Genomic DNA, 13445 nt, shown 5'->3' on the forward strand with positions numbered 1-13445 from the left:
TGAATAATTCTGTGCACTTTTCAGTTTCAGATTTTTTTTGTAACAAGTGCAGCTGCTGAGAATTATTTTTGTTTCTTAACCGGTTTGGCCAGTGTCATTGCTATGTGTGCAAAGCATAGCCAAGGAAGGAAAACTTAATTTTAATTTTGTAAGTTTTTTATCAAGCTTGCTAAATACTGTGCACAGCAAACAACCTCAAAATGTTGTTCTTATTGTTTATTGTATTTATTTATTTATTGTATTTTAATTATTAATCAAAATATTTCTGTTGAAATTTTATCCTTGTGGTAACGAAAATGGTATCGAGTATCGAATATTTTCCTTAGTATCGGTATCGAGTTGAAAAGTTTAGTATCGTGACAACCCTACTGGACACCCAAAGATCTTCAAACCATCAAAACATTGATACAGTAATACACAGGAAACATATTCTATTCTATTCTATGCTATTCTATCTTAATCTATTCTATTGCTCTAAGTTAAATGTCATGATGTCAACCAGGAAAAGGTACAAGGCTCCTACTGTGTCTGTCTGAGGAAAAAAAAAAAATTCAAGTACTTTGTTATAATCTTCCTGAGTGATAAAAAGTTGGAGTGGTGGATGAAAAAACACCAGGATTTCATCCTTTTCCTGCTCTAAATAGTTTTTAAATTGTTTCCTTTTTAAATAACATTATGGCCACAGTGATATAATAAGGAACCAACTGGGATGACTTTGTTAAATAGTGTTTTAAAAAGAGCTATCAACAGTTAAAAAAAAAAAAAAAAAAAAAAAAAAAAAAAAAAACGTCAAGTAATACTGGAACCAAACAGGAAGTTGTGGATTATTTTGTTCACCTGAAAAATCAGCTCTGTGATACCAGAGGGATTTTACATTAGTTTCATTTGCAAGGCTAAAATCCATCTAAATGCTGACTACTGTTAGCAGTCCAAGACAATAACAATCGTCTTTTTGCATATAGAAAATGAAAGAGCTATTATGTTACTCTAGCAGCAGCCATGTTGGATCCATAGGTTGTTATGGAAAAGTGGAATTTCCAAGTTGGAAGACATTTGCAATGGACCACATTAAGGATTCGTTTTATGTGTTCTTGGATGAGATTCACTGAAATCCAAACATACTCACTGCAAAAAAATGAAATCTAACAAAAGATTTGTGAAAATACTATTTTTTTCTAAATCTTGAATTGAGAAGGTAATTGAGACACTTTGCCAATTGAACAAGACAATTTATACTTAAAGAAAAAAACAATTACATTGTCTTATTTCAAGTATATTTCAAGTATATATATTTTAATAGTAAAAATACTAATTTCATTGGCAATCATCTTATTTGCCTACTCAAATTTAAGATCAGCACATTAAATTTAGGATTTTTTGTTTTATTATTTGCAGTGCTTGATGGTGCAGGCTAATCTCTGGGAGCAGGGGTTGATACGTTTTACTCCTAGCTGTGTATTTGTCCAAAGGGGGATTTTAGCTTTAATAAACTGTAGGGCTGAGGTACTCCCTCCTGGTTCTGTTTTCAGACTGCCCTCTCTGGGAATCAGTGGCTGAAGTTGTCATGGTTTGTTTCTACTCCTCATCTACTGAACGGCTAACCTGTTACACCGCATGTTGCTTTAGCAGGATAATTCATCCTAAAAGCCGTTCCAACATTATTTGGTGTTGAGTAGATAAAATCCGTTTCCAGAAAGAGTTGAACTGTTCTACTTCATGGCGATCATCCAAACGGGCATGATGACCTCAGGGAAGCCTTGCTGCCTCTCCACTGCCAGGATCTCCAGCCCAGCCTTGGATATGATGACCTTCATGATGTCCAGGTGGCGGCTGATGCTGCTGTCAATTGGGTCCAGCTTGCAGCCCTGCCGGGCCATGTTATCCTTTATGATGATGACGCCGTTGGGACGGAGGCTCTTTTTGCAGCGAATCAGGAAGTTCAGCAGGTCTTTGTCTGTCAGGTGGCCTGAGGGAAAAGAAGTAGAGATGTTTCAGTTGGTGGGAAGGAGCTAGTACAACCAAAAGACAACATCAATGCAACACCATAAAGTTTCGAAAATCAATCTGACGCCATTTAGTTGGTTTCAAGTTGTTTTGGCTAGTAACCAATATCCAACAATTTAACTTAAATCCAACTTTTATTTTCGCATCATAATCCCATGGTAATCCAACGTCGGGGTACAATATTGTTTTAACATAACATAATATCACGTGCCTGCTGGGTCCTCATCTGAGGCCATTTTAAACCTGTTGGTCCTCATACTTACACGCCACCCACTGCATCCAGATGATGTCATACTTGTTTCTGGGAGGCGTGAACTCCTGCAGGTTGTAGCAGTAGTAGGTCTCGATGCGGTCGGCGTCATCACCCAGATACTCCTCGTGTGCGTGGAGCAGGAAGTGCTCCATCATGTCGGCCATCTCTACTTTCTCAAACACAGGAAGAAGGACGCCTTTGGAGACGCGCCCGATCCCAGAACCACAATCCAAAGCCCGGTACGTGCCCGCTTTACCAGGGCCCTGTACAAATGATGTGAAAAATAAAAGCTGAAACTTTTTGGTCCTCAAATTAAAATTCATGAACAGGAGAATATTAGCTTTTAGCTTTAACATTATTTAACCCCATTTGATCTCCATGTATGGGGTGCCGTTTGTAAAGCTACGCAGTCAAAAATTAGGAGCAATATTTATGGTTATTTAGCGTGTTTTAAGAGAAAAATAAGGGGTTTATTTTTTTCCAATAAATTTTTTTCACTGTCATTCAGTAATTTATAAAAATCTTGGTTTGTATATAAATATTTAGTTTGAAACTAAATATTTAGTTTGCAAATTAAATACTTCGTATGTTGAATAAATATTTTGCTTCAAACTAAATATTTAGTATGCAAATTAAATATTTAATTTGCTAAATAAATATTTAGCTCCAAACTAAATATTTAGTTTGTTAAATAAATATTTAGCTCCAAACTAAATATTTAGTTTGGTAAATAAATATTTAGCTCCAAACTAAATGTTTAGTTTGCAAATTAAATATTTAGTTTGTTAAATAAATATTTAGTTTCAAACTAAAAATGTAGTTTGCAAATTAAATATTTAGCCCCACACTAAATATTTAGTTTGGTAAATAAATATTTAGCTGCAAATAAAATGTTTAGTCTTTTAAATAATTATTTAGCTTCAAACTAAATATTTAGTTTTTAAAATAAATATTTAGCTCCAAACAAAATTTTTAGTTTGTTAAATGATTATTTAGTTTCAAACCAAAAATTTACTTTGCAAATTAAATATTTAACTTCAAACTAAATATTTACTTTGGTAAATAAATATTTAGCTCCAAACTAAATATTTAGTTTTTTAAATAAATACTGAGCTCCAAACTAAATATATATTTAATGACTGGGGCTGGTGCTTGAATTCTGATAAACGTATTAATGGAAACATCATGAAACTGTAAGTGCACGGTAAGGTTGCGGGTTCAAATCCCAGGCTAAGTTCATTCAGCCCGGTGTTTGCATGTTCTCGTTGTCTCTGCAGGGATTCTCTGAACAGGCCGACGGTGGTAACCACCAGCAGCAGAGCACCTTCCCCTCCTGAGCTGTTTGTCTCAAAACTGCTGTTTACACTGTAAGGTTTATAATTAGAGCAGCTGTTAAACAGGTCCTGGATAGAAACAGGTCTCTGGGCCAAACATCTTCACAGAATTAGCAGCAACATCGTCTCAAGCAGCTAAAATAAGACTCCACGCACCGCCGTCATGTGCGGCATGCATGCAGCTGGTGCACTGGAATATTATTTATAATCAGATCAGACACATTCGTCTGAGAGACCAGAGACTATAAGAGCATTTGTTTAATGCCTGTGGATCTGACAACAAACACGTGGGCTGCAGGACCTTCTGTCAACTTAATCAAGGAATTTATTCTCCAGATTCTGCAGAAAAAAACTGCTTTAGACTCTAGATCATTAAAGAAACTGTAGTGTTCTAGAAGAAGTGATTCTGTCTAAAAGACTCACCCACTGGGTACATCTTTATTATTTAGATGGAAAACTGCTTTTAGAGGACACTTTGAAAGGTCTTAGGGTGGCTGGTTCCTAGCTTTAACTTTTTTTTTTTTTTAGCAGGGTATATTCTGGACAGTCTTGGTCCATTTCAGGTTAAAACAAGGACAGCAAAGAACCTTTGAGCAATTTAGATAACAGCAAGAACACACCGAGGCACAGAGATATATATATATATATATATATATATATATATATTTATATATATATATATATATATATATATATATATATATATATATATATATATATATATATATATATATATATATATAAAAAAGAAGATATCGCCTTAGTTCTAATCAATGTTTCCTCCAATAGATTTAGTGATCATCGATCCTAATGATACATAACAGGTTGAATTATTTTAAAATATTAACGATGATTTCCCTTGACATTTGTGGACAGGGTTTCAGTCGGTAGTGCAATAAACTCTTTTTATAGTTTTTGTCTTGAGCCTGACTTTAACTAGAAAAGTTATCGTTATTATTTTTGCTTTTTCAGAAAAGTCTAAATGCTGCTGGCTCAAAAGTTTTGAGTTTGCAGCCATTCCTTTTAAAGCAACACTGTGTGATTTTGACTGTACTTTTAGCTTAATCTTAGATCCATTAAATGATCCTTCAGCTCCATCTTCATCTCCTGCGTATCGATGCTCCCTCTGAGCTGCTCTCCTCTAAAACTCTCCTCTGTAAACTCAGAAGGTCAACCTGTCTCTGAATGTTTCATGTGACCCAGAGCACCGCTTTCCGGTAGTGTAAGCTCCAATTAAACAGCAGAGCCAGCTTAGCTAACTGTTAGCTTTGACCCATATATCTATTTCTCTGATGGAGGATTTCATCTAGAATGTGAATGTTTCAACGTCTTTAGCAGGAATTCCAGAACTTCCATACAAATTAAGAAGTACCGGCATTTATGCCCAGATCTCTGCTATGTTATTTATCCATCTAATTATGGATTAGATTTGAAGCATTAATCACTAAATCAAAAATAGACTTTGGAGTCCAAATGGGACATAACTAATTATACCATGGTCATGCAGCTCCTTGTACATGAAACTATACATGAAACAAGGTGAAATGCTTTCTGAATAGACAGGATGATGAATTTCACTACTAAAATAGACTCTGCCCTACATATATAGCAACAGGCCACACCAGTGGAAACTGATCCACCAGTGGGCAGAAACCAGAGGCTACAGCAAAGTTAAAAACTGATTGAGAAGCAGCTCACTTTCCTCTGAAGGCTCTTAGATAAGAGGTAACTTCAGTCTATTAATAAAAACACTAATGTTTTTTTCACACTGCAGAAGCTCTGTGATGGTTGAGATACTAATTATACATTTTCTATAGTCTCTTCCTTAACATTTCCGATTACTGCTTAAAAATGTCTGGACATAGATTTATGCCAATTGTAATGTTTTCAAGCACAGACAAACACAAGCAGGCTTGATCCTGAGCTGAAAAGATTCCTTGAAGTGTACTGTTTCTGTGGCGTGTTGAGCAACTCACCACAAACCTCTTCAGAAACTGACGGGAACTCTCCAGATCAACGTTGGAAATCTCAAGAAAATCTCCCATCATGCCCTCCTCAGAGGCAGGAACGTCTTCATAGAACTTCTGGGCTCTGTAGTAGAATTGCTTCTCCCCCTTGATAAACTCACAGGTGACGGGAAACAGCTTCACTGAGGGAACACATGGACAGGTGTGAGAACCAGGATGGTTTTAATGCTGGATTTTATGCTTCATACTGCAAGTTCAGAGACGTAGCAGAAGGTGAAAGTTATCAATCCTCCTTAATGAGGGATTAGCAGCTGGGGCACCTTGTACTACCAAAACTTTGACCCATTGATGCCCAGTGTTGGAAATATGCATCAATCCGTTTGTATAACTCAAATCACAAAGACAGAGGGTGTATTCCCTAAATCCACATATTTAAGACATTAACTGTGAACCTAGGAATCTCAGCACTTGTTTCTGGTACAAATGGTCATAACTGTTGTGACACAGTTGGTATATCTAACTTTGCCCATTTCTCAATATGTGTACTTGTGCGTTCTCATGTGCTTGTGTACGCATGAAATGTCATCAACCTCAGCCCGAGTACTGTTCCATTTCATAAAAACAGCAGACAGAGAACGGACAAAGTCCCCGAATGTTGTTCTCACCCCTCCCTCTTTACCGAGTATGCATCAGAGCAGACTTGTCCGTTCTTGAGATTGACAGCTGTCCCATCATGCACTGCGGCAGCTCACAGAGCTCAGAGTATAAAGTTAAAAGCTCTCTTTTCTGTTGCTTCTGTTCAATAAAAGTATGTTTTAAGATCATTTGTGACAGGAACATTATACTTTCTAAGTATCACTATTTGGCCCGTTTACTGATTTAATGCATAATTTAGAAAAACATTTCCGAAGTTGAGAGGACCGCGGAAACCAGCAGACCCCCGAGGGTAACGGCAGCCAGTTCTAATCCTAGCCCGTCTGCAGCAGCCCTCTCTCGGCATGTGTGTGAAGGACCGCTGGCTCTGATGGTGAGTTTTTTTTTTTGGGTTTTATTTGGCTAAATGTTCATTTGATTTGTGTTTATCTGACTATGTGAACTATTATCCCCCAATAAATAAAAAAAGGAAGATTTATTATAATCTAGAGATTATTAATAACAGAAGGTGAAATGCAGCTCCAGACGAGCCGAGGATGTGATGATGTCACGAGTACGCTTCTGTTCCAATTGACCCATATTTATGCTACATGCTCCCATTCTCCACAAGCCAACACTTCCTTGTGTTCTTCTCAAGGATGTACTTGGCGAGGACACGAGTCTATACTCGCGTCCTTGTGAATTGAGAATCTGCCTTTGTATTTTATTTTTTTGTGCAATAGTTGAAGTAACAATCTCAGTTTGACGAAATATTAAAGAATCAGAAGATAAATGCTGCTCTGGTGCAGATATTCACGGGAAATTGATTGGTTTACTCCACCCTGGGCCTCACCAGCCCATAAAGCTGCAAAGGGGCGTTAAGGCAATAGCTGGATGGATATATGCAAGTTGTAAGTAAGGTCTGTATTATTTATGTGTGCATACAAGTGTCAGGAGCTTCTGAGGAACTGGATGACCCTTACAGACAACATGAGGAGCATCAAGAGGAGTCACTGCTCGACTGCACTGAAGGAAGTCAGCTCAGGGGTCTTGGTACTGAACCGGGTTTCTGGCCCACTCTTTTTGCAAAGGAAGGGGATCCAACCAAATTCTGATTGATCCAACTTCTTGGCTGATCACTTGTTTTGAAGCATTAAGGAGGGATTCTAGCACAGAAATAAATCCTCGACCCGGATATTTTCCTGCAATGTCATGAACTCTGCCTCTGGACACATGAACAGCTATCTGAACACCCCCCACCCCACCCAAACTGAGGGACAAGCCTATATAAGCCCTGGTAAATGTTTTCATTCAGCAGGATTTATCTCAGCTCAGCAGATCAGATGCAGCGACAGGCAGAGACGGTTTGAGAGGTCAGGTGTTAAGATTTGTAATAGCAGAAAAGGCTGACATTGGCTTTGGATGACAACACCACAGCAGGGAAAGCTTTCCTGCTTCAAATAACTTTTATACTAAAACTATCCACAAATGCTAACCACTGCTTCTGAATAGTTCTGTTATGTCATTTAACAGCTGAGGAGGGACTGTAGTAGCTAAGCGTCAAGCTGAATATAGACTCCTGCTAATCTAATTACCATCCAACATTTCCTTTGAAATAGAGATCTCTTGTTGCAGAGCAGCCATCTGTCATGCTGTGAACGTCCCCTCCTCAGTTACATCATCCAAACAGGACAAGCTTACACTTTGTAACATCTTAAGCTAATCATTTTTTTTTAGCTCTTTAAGTCAGATACAGAACTTGCTCAAAGGGAAAATCCCTGAGTTGTGATTACGACGCAATAAAAATGGTTGACATTTTAATTGACATAATAAAGGAAATATACGAGAGGAGACAAATATGACCATACATATGGTGGAGAAATGGCGGTATAGTGGTTAGGGCATAGAGCTTGGAATCCCAGGGTTGTGAGTTCAAAACCCACTGCCACATTACTTTTATCTAAGGTCTGGTTGTAAAGGTAATAAAGAAATTTCTCTCCCAGCAAACATTTTCATGTCTTTCAATACTGAAAGGTAAGCAAACAGATTTATCAGAGAGTTCTTGATATTCCCTGGGGTCTCTTCAAACAGGAATTTGCCAGAAAATCTCTGTCAAAGGATTAAGCAGATATCCTTATTTGATGAACCACCTTGTAGGATTCCTGTAGATGTGGTGGAGAAGCAACTCCAGGATGACCGTCACCTTGTTATCCAAGGCATTACACAAACACCTAAAAAATTTAGTGGAGGATTGTCTTTTTCCAGGTAAATCATCAAAATAAGTGGTAGTCCTAATTGGAAATCATTCCGGTGATGTGTTTAGGAAAGGCCGTCTTACGTGCTCATCTCCATTTTCACTTACCGGTGGTGAGTCTGACATAGTGGAAAAATTGCAAATCTTCTTTTGGAAATTAAGCTTGTATCAGTGATGCAAAGAGCAACTCTTAAACAGAGCATGCTCTGGCACACGATTAATATGCGTTTCCTCTCAGAAGGGGTACAGGGTTGTGCATGTGCATCCTCCACTATACCTTTATGGAGCTACTTAGCAATTCTCTCTTCTTGGGAGCTTAACACATATAGAGGGATAGGAAAATCCAGAGCTCTGTATTTTAAGGTCAGCTCCTTCCTCACCCCAACAAACCAAGGACCTCAATGGGAAAAAACCAAGAACTTTACCTGTAGGAGAAAACTGTTTCTCTATGTGCCAGAAACACAGCCGGCATGATGGTTGAAGACTTGTGGATGTTGTAGGTGCGAGTCATCCTTGAAGCCAAGTGAGAATTCAGTGACTATCACCGAAGTTGACCCTTGGTCAACTGTAGGTGTTCCTTCTGTTTTTTTCCGTTATTAGCACTGTGTTAGTCTTTAGATAATGCTTCAGTCTGGTTCTAAATTAATAACATCAGTTAAAGATCACTGACTTTCAACTGAAAGGCCTACGGCTCATAAAACATATGTCTGTTCGGAGCGCCTGTAACCTAATAGTCACTGGTCATGTGACACCTAAGAGGGAGGGTAAGTTTAGAAAGTTCGAGCAGGACAAAGACGAGGAGACGACAGCGTGACAACACACCCCTCTGCCAGGGAAGTGTCACTCCAGAACCACCTTGTCCATCTGTTGCCACTTTAAGAGCAGAGCAGCTCGTTAGATGCTGACCTTCCACTTTCATGTAACAGAATAAGGAGTCTTATCAATGACGGAAGGTTTCACTGTGAACAGTTTAAGGCTATTTACCGTAAGTAGATTTATTTAGGGGTATTTTCCTTATCATAGATAAATGAAAGTAAAAATGTTTCCTTTAGCTGTAAATAATCCGACCAAGGCGTCATCATGTTTAGCTCAGACTGACATGAGGTTCTGCCTTCATGCTTATAATGCCAGGCCATTAATGGGCTTCACACCAGGACCGTAGGCAGGGACTGAGCTGTCTTTGTGTGGGGATGGTCTACAGGTTCTCCTGTTTCTCCTGTTTCTGCAGTTCGTGGTTGGTTGACTGACAAATGCATTCTGTACAAAAGAAGACCTTGAACAAAGCTGTCCTGTAGTCAGCTGGAAACCTGCTGAGTTTGAAAGATCTGTGGCTTTCTCTCTGTTCTTCAGGTTTCTGTATCGGGTCTGCATAATTTATTTGTAGTTGACAGTTTACTCCAGAGCTGATGATCAATTACAGATTTAGTGCTTTAAGGCAACCATAGGGGACCAGCCATCAGGAGAGTGGATCTATCCAAGGAGGACGGCCCAAACTAACTGGGGAAGCTCTAATTTAAGGGGAGCTCTTTGCTTTTGCCCGGAAGCAGAGGACCAGATGTTCACCCCTCCAAACTTGGAGAACGGTGATGGACCTGTCCAGTCCTCTTGTCTATCACCTTGCTGCTGAGGCATTTTGAAGGGATTCCTGCATGAATAGAGGTTGCTGGGGTTGCTTCTCTGGGTGATCCATTGCTTTTATTCATGAAATAGGCCATTTCCAGTTTGGGTTGGACCCAACAAGAGCAGCCCTATATGTCTCTTAGCCTGGCTGTGGTTTATATGGACTGTCTGACTTAGGAACCTCAGGGTTTCATCTTTGCTCTTTTTGGATGATGTTAAGATCCTGACTGCTCTGTGAGGAAACCACCTTTTATTCCCAGTTGCAGCATGAAGGAAATCCACCTTAAAGCCAATTTCTAATGATTTGTGTTGTGGCAAGCCCTGAATAAGGGAGCAACCAAAAGGACACAAACAGACAAATGATAAATGCTTATCTAAGGGGAAGGCTCTGGATACAGAGGTTCTTGTTTACCGGGTCCATCATGGTTCAAATCCTCTCTGTGAGAAAAAAAAATCCTTAATACAAGCAGCTGTTATGAGCTGACTCAGTAGGGTGTTTAGACAATGTAGAGGTCCATCACCTGGGAGAGGTCAGGGAATACAGTAGGTGCTGTTCTGCAGCCTGGTGATGTGGGTCAAACCCCTAATCAGATAGTCAGAACCTCAGAACCCACAGGGTAAATCTAAATATTCTCAGATCGTTGGGCTACAATAAATCTAAGGGAGTCGGGATTTGATAACTCGTCCTGGCTGGCTGTCAACTCCCTACTCAATCCAGCTTTATATGTGACCCTGCCTATGAAAACCCAGCTAAAGTCATTTTTTGGTGAATCTCAACTTAATGTATAAAACCATTCTTAACATTGTGTAGAATGGTTTTATACATTAAGTTGAGATTCACCAAAAAATGACTTTAGCTGGGTTTTCATAGGCAGGGTCACATATGATTACGAACCGTCCTCCTGTGGAAAAAGTTAGTAGCTGATACTCCACCGTATGAACACCTTCCACAGTCAGGGGTCTAATGTCTACGATTCTCTGAGTGAGATGTTTACCAACACGTTTCTAAAGCGTTTGAACATATTTACAGATCTTAGATGATCAGAAAAGCAGATGAACCGTTTTTGATGAGAGATTACCTCCTTATGGTTTCGTTTAAGGATAAACATGGAATGCTTTTAATGAGGGAATAATTAGTCCTTTCTATAAAATAACTAAAAAGCATAGATAACGTAGACAGAGAATAATACTTCAGAGCATTGGCGTAACTGTCTGAAGGACTGGTATGGACATGTCCCCACCAATAATTTCAGTTATTTTCCTCCTTTTCCGCTGATTTACTTTAGCCAACAGTAACTGGGGTTGGGTGCTACTGTCTGTGTTCAATCCGTGTTTTTGCCTCGCTCTCCCGCTGCTCTCGAGTCTCACCTCTTGAAATATCATCAGATCTGTTGCTTTTTGGACATATTATTTGGGGTCGCTATTCACTGCGTACAGAGTAGCTATGAGGAGGAAGAGAGACACAGCAACATCAGTGAATTTTAACTGACTTAGGATACGGGTTGGTTAAAAAAAAAATAGAGATGCCACCAAAAAATCCGTTTGTTACACATACGGAGATTTTTCTGCTAAAAATGTCAACAGAGTGTACATTTATATAAGCTAAAAAAGCTGGGCTTCTCAAAAGACCATTACTCAGAGTTATAGATTAAAATGAACACATATCTGTTGTTTTCTTTTTGAACAGTAAATCCGACTGCAGAGCTTCTAGATATCTTGAAAATTATTGTCTCTGGTATAAATATATTGGTAGACAGGTTCATAAATCTGTTTTTAAGCAGAGTAGAGACACAGTTACAGACAGATGCAGATTTAAAGGTGAATCAGGTTTACTGGGATATGCAACATGCAATTAAATATATCTCGCAATGTCATAATAAAATTCAACATATCTTTTTGTCTTTTTTAGTTCTCAGAAATATATGTGCCAGCCAACCCAGAGACAGCCAGACTCACAGGAAACAGACCTAAACTTAAAATATAAGAAACCTACAAGAATTGAAGCACAAATAATAAAAATCAGTGCATAGTTTTTTGAAATATAAGGTTCAATATATAGACTTCGGTTTTCAATGACAAATGGGATATCTCTAAATTTGATTTTTCTGCTAAATTTGATTTTGCTGCTTGTGAAGGAGGATAATCACTGATGCAGCTTAAAGGAAAGCCATGCACGGATGGATTGATGGAAGTGAAGTTGTGTCCATTCTAGGGATGCAGGATATATTGATGTTGGCATCAGATATCGGCTGTTATTCATCATCTTTTATACATTATTGTTTTTGAGCCCTTTATAAAATAATGCACTAAAGGCAAGCATCTGTCTAGAACTATAAATACCGCAAATGTATTGTGGTTCTCCTGTGTTCTCAACAATAGCAAAGCATTCAATAAATATATGTTTCAGCTCATTTTTGGAAAATATAAACCCTATTAAAAGCGTTCAGGTTAAGTAGCTGTAGGTCCATCAGCTACCACCTTTAATGCGTCCCCACCAATTTTTATCACAAAGTTACACCCTTGCTTCAGAGTACTGTTAAATTTCTCAGCATGGATCACAAAGCTTAGATTCAGGATTTCATAGATCTCTAAATGTCTTAAACTTTATTCCACCAAATAATTTCACAGAAATTAAGTCAGAGGACATTCTATCACTCAAAGAAACATGCAGGATTCATCAGACATTGGGTGGATGTTAAATAGGCGCCTCTTACCCAGAGGAATCTTCTCCAGCAGGTACAGGTAGCTGGCGAAGAAGTCGCTCTGCAGCTTGTGGTGCAGGTGGAAGGACATGCTGTGGCGACACATGGTGTCATCGGTCTCCTTCCAGCGGTCCCTGAATGCCTGGTGAGCACCTTTGAACTCAAAGTTGGCTGAGGTGTTGTTGTTTTCATCTTCGAGTGTAATCTCCATGTTTTTCCCCCCAGCTGTGATCTCCAGAAACTGCCTGAAGGTGAAGGAGACTAACGCTTCAGTGTCTGCAGCGCCTGTATGGGACACAGATTCTACAGCAGCTACTAAATCCGTCCGGCTGAGTGATCAACACGCCCCTGCTGGGGTTCAGTGATCAGCAGAGATCTTTTTCATTCTGGACGTCCCTCCAGATTTACCCATCACCTGCTGGGAGGGTGGGATGTTTAAAGGGGGATGCCTTCTACTTTAAAACCTCTCCTGAGAAACAAGTATGCAGAAAGACACGTCGCTTCACGATCTGAGGGCCTGAAATTCCCCCACAGAACATGAGAATCCAACGGTTAACAGTCATAGTACTGAGATGACACAGTCGTTTACACTTCGCCTTCCCGCCTCTCCAGCTGTTCCAGCTCCTGTATGGTAACAGGGTAGAATGAGGAGTTCTGCTTTAACTGCAAACATTTTTA

The 13445-nt window shown here is 39.1% G+C and overlaps 1 protein-coding gene across 1 annotated transcript; it reads right to left on the reverse strand.

Moving 5' to 3' along the window:
- Positions 1-1386: 1386 nt before the first annotated feature.
- Positions 1387-13222, reverse strand: mettl11b (methyltransferase like 11B). The gene is made up of 4 exons (XM_038280791.1): positions 12780-13222; positions 5568-5740; positions 2268-2520; positions 1387-1966 (listed from the first exon to the last, which is right to left on the reverse strand). Exons 1-4 carry the CDS (start codon positions 12976-12978, stop codon positions 1710-1712), a joined length of 882 nt encoding a protein of 293 aa, XP_038136719.1. The 5' UTR covers positions 12979-13222; the 3' UTR covers positions 1387-1709.
- Between the last annotated feature and the right edge of the window lie 223 nt (positions 13223-13445).

This window comes from Cyprinodon tularosa, unplaced genomic scaffold, assembly GCF_016077235.1.
Source record: "Cyprinodon tularosa strain WSP-4 unplaced genomic scaffold, ASM1607723v1 ctg164, whole genome shotgun sequence".
NCBI lineage: Eukaryota > Metazoa > Chordata > Actinopteri > Cyprinodontiformes > Cyprinodontidae > Cyprinodon > Cyprinodon tularosa.

What these genes read in the sequence shown, in the direction of transcription:
- mettl11b (XM_038280791.1), bottom strand. Translation starts at nt 12,978, where the DNA reads ATGGAGATTACACTCGAAGATGAAAACAACAACACCTCAGCCAACTTT. An exon ending in GCTGGAGAAGATTCCTCTGG is followed by an intron (nt 5,741 to 12,779) that starts GTAAGAGGCGCC and finishes GTGTTCCCTCAG; the next exon opens with TGAAGCTGTTTCCCGTCACC. An exon ending in CTGGATGCAGTGGGTGGCGT is followed by an intron (nt 1,967 to 2,267) that starts GTAAGTATGAGG and finishes CTTTTCCCTCAG; the next exon opens with GCCACCTGACAGACAAAGAC.